The sequence below is a fragment of the Trachinotus anak genome, unplaced genomic scaffold (assembly GCF_046630095.1).
Source record: "Trachinotus anak isolate AG129_WGS33_773 ecotype Australia unplaced genomic scaffold, CSIRO_AGI_Tana_v1 ptg000008l, whole genome shotgun sequence".
Taxonomy (NCBI): Eukaryota; Metazoa; Chordata; class Actinopteri; order Carangiformes; family Carangidae; genus Trachinotus; species Trachinotus anak.
The window spans coordinates 24,400,730-24,408,705 of NW_027273859.1; the positions used below are offsets into that span (position 1 = coordinate 24,400,730).

The 7,976-nt window shown below is 37.0% G+C and overlaps 1 protein-coding gene across 1 annotated transcript; it reads right to left on the bottom strand.

The window, feature by feature from the left end:
* Window positions 1-74: 74 nt before the first annotated feature.
* On the bottom strand, window positions 75-7,976 carry nipsnap1 (nipsnap homolog 1 (C. elegans)). Its single transcript, XM_071483696.1, has 10 exons — window positions 7,820-7,976; window positions 6,029-6,156; window positions 5,346-5,391; window positions 4,775-4,869; window positions 4,301-4,371; window positions 3,984-4,124; window positions 3,333-3,364; window positions 3,102-3,196; window positions 1,940-2,023; window positions 75-817 (listed from the first exon to the last, which is right to left on the bottom strand). The coding sequence occupies exons 1-10, from the start codon at window positions 7,894-7,896 to the stop codon at window positions 753-755; spliced, it is 834 nt and encodes a 277-aa protein (XP_071339797.1). The 5' UTR covers window positions 7,897-7,976; the 3' UTR covers window positions 75-752.

The window sequence follows — 7,976 nt, forward strand, 5'->3', positions numbered from 1 at the left end:
ACCAGGATACCAGGCTCTAGCTATTTAGAAAGTGAACAATGTACAACATCGGTCATGCAACACTGACACTGCTATGTATTTGACAACTTTTATTTTGAAAAGACTGACCACTTCAAACCAGAAGGTACACATATCTCCACACATCTTAATGTAAATTTTAAACAGCGAAATGGTCAGGCATTTTAATGATTGAGGTAGTCTGACCTCTGAACCCTGCGTTTTCACAGTCACAGTTGTGACGCTCATAGTGATCTTATTCAATGTGATTCATATACACTCATAAAAATTCAAGCATAAATGATTGGGTGCAGACTACTACTTCATTTTGACAAACAAATGCAGGTCCATTACTACAATTAAGGCTAAATACAAAAGGCAGCATCACGCTGTACACAATCATAACAATCATTACACAATCATTGTAAATTTCCCGTGTGGGACTAATAAAGGACTATCTTAATCTTAATGTAAATTGCACTTGATTGTGCAATACTACAGTAAAATCTTGTATTTTATTGGTTTAGTTTGTCATTCCTTATTCCACATATTTGACCTAAACTTCTGAAATTAGTATTTCAGGATTCTCAAAATAAATTCACACCAGCACTGTATAATTACTTTTTACGACTGACTGGCTGCTGTGCAAAAATAAAAATCAGACAGTTTACAGACATGGTAGTAACTCAGATCATCCAGCAGATAAAAAGAAATACAATCAGGTCATTCAGCAGTTAGTGGTTTCAGTCATCTTCTCATTGTAATGGTGAACTCTTAGTGGGAATCATTATTCTAGACTCCATGCTTCTGATCAAAGGCACTAAGGACAGACAAAGAGAAACACGTTAAAGAGTTAACATTAAACTCATCTTTGTTACAACAAAGTGATGATACTGGAAATTTCCATAAAAAAAACATACAACAAAAACTGTAAAATTACCAGGTCACAACTTTATCCCTTTATAATATGATTTGTAAAGCCCTCTCTCAAAGTGAAGGAGGGCATCTAATAATAACTTTTCTGGTTTATTTTATTGTTTGACATAGGTCAATATGCTTATTGTAAAGTAGCGTTAAATTCATTATTTATGAGTTTGCTATTTTCATGAAGCATAACATGTTGTAGAATCCCTGATTAACATTAATATGTCATTATGAGTACAGAACAAATACTGTGAAAATTACATCACTATTAATAACATGAAGCCTGCAATGACCTTTCTTGGATATATATTTTGTACAGTGTAATGTATATATCCCTTTTCTCATCTGCTCACACTGTTGCTGTCATATCCTGCTGCTATAAAATAGCATTTTCTGAACACTCTTTTGTTTAATCCACCTCCGGGTTCTGTTCAGATGCGGATATGCATTCATCTGTCCCTAAGCTCTCAAATGTTGCTCAATAGACTTAACAAGGAATAACAGGTGAGTAAACTTTATATTTATAACCTTATACTCTGTCACTCTTGCATTCACATTTCAGAAGAAAATCTTAACCATATCATTATGTGGCACCCATTTCAAAAGAGCCCACTGAGGATGGGTAAAATGTCTAAAGTTTATCTATATAAGAAATAAATAAATAAATACTCTCCTCTACATTAGGGTTTACTTTATAAAAATGTGAAAACAGATGAAACTAAAATTGTTGTAATTTATATTTTAAATGTTTTGGTGTAAATATTAAACTCTTAAATAGTTTAGAAGAAATAATTTTATGATTAAATGACTGTTGTAGCACTGCTGTCTCAACTTCAGACACTAACTTGACCTGAACAGCAACAGATGTGTGACAAATATATTATACACCACCACAGAAAATACTGTACTGTATATTGCACAGTTGTATATAAAAGTAATTTAATGAGGCACATAGCAGCTTTGACAAAGTGGTACATTTTTACTTGGGAGTATTTGTGTGTGTAGAGTGCATCTCTACCTGTATAATACACATTTACATCCCATCCCTCTTTGAGCCAGGCAGAGTTTCTTGTCTCCTCCCGGGACTGGAGGCTTTCATAAGCTGTAAATGAAAAAAGACATCAAACCACAGGCAGTACATCACGTTACATGTGGAGGAATTTATATCAGTCCAGTAAAACACTCATGACCTCATAGGTTTGGTTAGTCTCAGTGAGCATGGCCAAAGCAACTGTAATTCTAAGGCTACATCCACACTATCACGTTTTCATTTTAAAACACATCACTTCTACGTTTTCGTCTCCAGTCCATACTACTCCGGAGATTTCAAGCCTTGAAAACGGAGTGTTTTTTAATGCCTGCTGGCTCCGTTTTAATTTGAAAACTCCAGGGTTGCATTGTAGTATGGACGGGCAAAAACAGAGACCTATGGAAATGATGGCGTAGACACCCCAGGTCACTGATTGGCTCTTATCAGCCCCGGCTACCAGTAGTGAAAACATGGATAACAACTGTTACTCACCTCGTTGTCTGTGCTAGCAGCTGTTGCTCATTAAAATCCTGCATGTTAACTCTACAACTGCCTTTGCGTTCCTCATTTTGTAGTATTTTCTGCAACTAATCAGTTGAGTACACCTGAGAGTAGACAATCAGTTTCCTGTTTATACCGGCTCATGTATGCCCATTGGCCGTGAATGGTCACACATGTATGCATTTTCAGGTGTGGTAGTATGGACTCAGATCGTTTCTGATGCGAAGCTAAACGCTAGTCTGGACAGAGAGGAGTTTGGATGTAGCCTAAGTATTGCACTGTAACTTGACGTAAGTTTTTTCTCCTGTTATGTTAAACATGTCTTATCAAAATTGTGGTAAATAGATACATGCATCTACACTTATACAGATTAGCTTTATATACACTATCCCACAGGATGAAGGTTATTAGTATATTTGCGGTGGGAGCATCTTCAATACCACTAGAGCCAGTAATCTGCTGCTCCTGTACCACATATGAACATCCACATCCTTTAGTGATGAGTAAGTTAGACTCCTTGTGATATATTCCAAATAACAAAAATGAATGCATCGTTCTCAAGACCTGATTACAACATTCAACTTTATGGCCTTCTGTAAACTTGCTTTATTTCAAAATCAATATGCACAGTACACATGTACATACTCACCCCACAAGTGATGAACGACATACAGGTCACCAATCTGCGAGAAGAACCCGCCCACTGCCTCATTGTTCTCCTGTCTGTATTTGATTGCCCTCGCCCTGTTGTAAGACATGTTATTTTAAGGAGTGTAATGTTAAGGCCAACATGTCTAACATTTAATGCTTACACTGGAAAAGGTTCGGGCAACTGATGTGATTTATATCTTTAGTTTAAATTAACATTGTAAGGCCTTACCAGTGGTTGCCCCATTCAAGCATGGTTCCTGGCTGAAAAACATGTGAGGATTTAAAAGATTAACATGGTTTAAAACTATTATATGATAGACCATAGCTCATCATACCTTGCTTTTACATGCACACACACAGCCCAATCAGCAGAAGTGCAACAATATGATCCAATGTAGTCAAACCTGCACAACAGCAAATCTGTAGCTTGCAAATTTCAAAACAAAACACGTAATTCTGTGCCACATGAACCAGCATGCAAAGAAAACCGGAGCACACAGATTTTATCACAGCTATGTTGTGAACCACCTCATTAGTTACTCTCCTTTTGTGAACAGCAAACTCGTCAATACAGTGAAACAGCTATGAATAAGTGTAAACAACACAGGCAGCCTGGAAGGGCAAAATATTAAAATGGACAAGATGTGAAAATAGTATGATTGTACCAAACACAATAATGTCTTGTTTACAAAAGATGATGCATCCTGTCAGTAGCTGATCTAAGAGCTAAGTGTTGTCAGTTCCCACAGTCAGTTGATGTTGAACCTGCCATGCAATACAAAATGCTATGACATGATTGATTGATTTAGCATATAGCGCACGTGTATATGTATATATATTATATGTGGAATAATTTTATATGTGTAATATAGTTAGATACCTTGAGGGAATAGGTGCGCATTTCATAAAGGTTTGGTCCTTGTCTTGGCAGGGGTTCATTCCAAAAACTGAACTCCAGAAGAAGCTGGTTGCGCCTTGAAATCAACATTTTCGCCCTTTCTTTCCGAAACTCTAAATACTCCTGGAGACAGACAAAAATGTAATCAATGAAAAAAAGGAATATACAAAGATAAGATATTTAGTACTTTTCTACTGTGAACTACAATTCTGTTAAAGTCTAAATAATCAGCTTTCTATTTAGCATATTTGCAATGAATGCCCTGTTGTGAAACAAAGGAAACAAGGTTTGCAGCAAACCTTGTTATTGTTCAACTTCTTCAGACATTCAGTCAAGGCTGGGTATCCTCCTCTGTATCGCCATAGATGCACTGCAGAAACAGAACAGCAGATGTCACTGTAGCACTGTGTAAGGACTGACACCACCCACGCAACCAACAGATACAGTACCTCCATCACTGTGTGATCACTTTTTTTTTTTTTACCACTGAATGCACTTCGATGTATTTTATACACTGTAAACCATCATATGTAAAAGGAGAGGTGTGGGCAGTGAGTCATCTGGAAGTGTTTGTGTTTGTGTGTCTGGACAGTTTTCTGTGATGCTCTGCCAAATAATTTACGGCCAAACTGCAGCCACTCATATTAAGTGTTTATGAGGCCTTGAGACAGATACTGATAGAAAATGACAAAGAGCAACTGCGATCAATAAAAGGTGAAACTTTTCGTCAACTTTTTGTCATATTTTCTGTTTCCTAGTTCACTGCTTCTTACCAGCTTGATCCTGATCTCCGTACCAGGTATTCCAGCTTCCGACCACCTCACACGGGTAGTCCTGGTCCTGATGGAGCCTGTTCTGCACCTCGGCCCTATAGTCAGCATGAAATAAATAAATAAATACAAATTCTTCACACACAAACACACTGACTCTCTCAATGTGCATGCTGTTATGATATACTGTCACTTCACTAGAGGGCACTCAGAGAGTATAAAGTCTACAATTATTCAAACTGCTATTATACCCAAAAATATTATTCCTATTACCTAATTACACAATTACACAATTACACAATTTACACTAAATCAATCTTATGATTCTGCAAGAATACCACTGCGATGGAGAGAGGATCATCTTGTTAATGGGGGAAACCCTAAATTTGTATCATTAACAAAATCCAGTTAGCTGGTCTGTGGCTCAAAAATATCCAACTTTATCTGTCCACCTGATTATATGGTCTATGAATGTACTATTGACAGAGACCCAATAAGCAACAGCAAAATAAAACATAACTTGTTTTGGTTGAAGGTAATACAGGGAATCTTTTAAAGCAATGAACACACTCACTCTAGACTGTTGTAAGCTTCCAGGCACTCTGGTTTGACGTTGTGAACTAAAAAGAAAAAAAGAGACTTTTTTAAAAATGCAAGCAACAATCAAATTCTTCAACAAAGTAATTTCACACTCCAATTCAGCAAAGACTTCCATATATAAAGATGATTTGCTTTCAACAGGTTATAGGCTATGGCTGATAGAGTGTTCAAATTGAAATCCCTACATGGTGTGATGTACGCCACAAAAAAAGATCAAAGCCCAGGGAGAATGAGAGATTTCTCTACAAGAGGCAGACACAGTTATCACCACAGACTCTACAGAAAACCAGACAAATTGTTTGCATGTTGCTTATAAAACTTTACAGACTTGATGCATCATACTATTACAGTACAACCTGTTGCTGCCTGCATGAGATGCATGTATAACAAATCATTTGTTACCGAGCCATCCTGTGCTTGTCTCTCCTGTTACTTTCAGTTTTCTCTGAGGTCACTGAGGCCAGTGTGGATTGAATTCAATTAACATGATTTATTTAGCTGTTTTCTGCAGGGTCAAATGGATAATAAACTGTTTAGACTTGAAACAGCATCCATTTCATTACAATATGATGTAACTGTATCAGATTCACTCGTGCAACCCCATGTTTAAAGAAAATAAAGCCCCATTTGTAAGTAAGTAAAAGGTCTTATGCCTACATTGAATTTTATACAGGTTGCTGGTCTCTTTCTTTGACAGCAGGTTGGAGTGGGCATCTTTCCTGGCATCGACTTTGTGCACAAATAAGGAACGAAACCAGCCTTTGTCGCTGCTCTCTGAAAACCTCCTACACAGAAACAAGATGAAAGAAAGTTTCACAAAGGCTCAAAGCAACAATATAGTACAGTGAAGTTGTCGATATAAAAAAGAAAAACTTAAAAGGAACATTAAGAAGTGCATGACATATGGGCTAAAAGATAGTCATGCTAATATCCTTTGATATTAAAAACTGCATACTGTATGAGTGAGTGGGCAGAATGCTGTAGCTTGTGTCTTTGGCATACAACTTCTTTTCACCCACTCTGGAGTGAATAAAAGGGGAATATCATCCACTTTATGAACTATTGTTACAATCTAAGAAGCTCTGATCGGTACACAAACACGAATAACTGTCTCTCAAAGTCACAGAGCAGAGACATAAGAAGAGGAATATGTCATTGTTCAGACTAGAGTTTCTGAAACAGTTTCAAGGAAAGCGATTTGAAGAAGACTGTAATAGTGGCATTAAGACAAGGGTGCTATTATTATTATTATTACTACTATCATTTATAGCTCAAAATCACAAAAAGTGGTGCCAAAAACAGGCATTTACATAATTTACATTTAGCTTGTTCAATTTTAACAATTTACATAAAGACATAAAAAATTAAAATTGAAAACAGAAATGGACTATTAAAATTTGTCAATGAAATCAGAAGGACAACTGTCAGCTGCTTCACTGGCCACACAGAATATAACTGTACACATGCCGCGTTAAACAGAGCTCAAATCCAAGGCCATTTTACTGACTTTCATTATCATGACTGATTATTTTGAAACCATGTCAACATTAACCTCAATTTCAGGGATTTTTTTTTTCTTTTACAGGATTTGAACAAAGAACAGCCCAAGGAGAACAGTTGGTATATGCCCACTTATGGATTAGGGAGCTATATTGTGCATATGTTTACTTATACGTAGGACTTTCAAGGCCATCTGTTAATTCACAAACACTTTCTAAGCCTTTATTTTATTATTCTAAAATCCACAAACTTTCAAGGTCAGTGGGACGTCTCTTTTAATAACCCCATGGGCCAATGGCTCTAATTGGGAACTATAATTAGAAATGAATTTCCCCTGGCACCCTCCCAAAAATAACAAAGTTATAGTGTGAAAGGAAAAGCCAAGAACTTATTTGTAAATACGTCAGCCACAGCAGAAAAGCACACAGTGAGGAGGCAGATGAACTGTTCACAACGGGTGACTGCATTTAGTGTAGATTTACAGGACAAAGTTCAGAGGTCCTGCAAATGATTAAAGCTGGTGTGGAAAAATGCCTTGTTGTGTTAATCATGACCCCGTTTTCTTAAACAAACGTACAGCACAACGCAATACACGCACTCATTGATTCACCTTAGCATTTTAGCCAATATAATGAGCAAAATGTGTTTGACTTGAGCCCAGAAATAAAACACAGCCTATAAAAGTGACACAATGCTGACTAACAAGACGAGGGTTGGAGAGTTGAGTCAGTTTGGTTTAAAGTGACGCCGGCTGGTTAACGCACAGCAAACGGAAGAGTTACATTATGTTTCAGTTTGGCTGAAATTATTTTTTTTTAATAAATTTCATGTTGGCAAAATCACTCAAAGAACCTGCCAAGTAACCATACATAACGTTTTAATAAATGCTTAGCAAACGGTACATTTAAATAAATAAATAAATAAATAAATAAATAAAAACGGAATCACCTGGTCGCCTGGTGCAGATTCACAGAATACCTGTACAACATCTGTCCTTTGGCCCGCACTGAAGAAGCCGGCGCCATGTTGATCTTCTCTCGACCCGCAAACACGCTGGTCTGGTTAATGTTTAGCTTCGTTCCCCCGCCCGAGGTTTAAAAACACG

Coding starts and splice junctions, on each gene's coding strand:
- nipsnap1 (XM_071483696.1), bottom strand. CDS start 7,896: ATGGCGCCGGCTTCTTCAGTGCGGGCCAAAGGACAGATGTTGTACAGG. Junction 6,157..7,819: donor AATCTGCACCAGGCGACCAG/GTGATTCCGTTT, acceptor GTTTCTGTGTAG/GAGGTTTTCAGAGAGCAGCG. Junction 818..1,939: donor TGTAAATGTGTATTATACAG/GTAGAGATGCAC, acceptor GTCTGTCCTTAG/TGCCTTTGATCAGAAGCATG.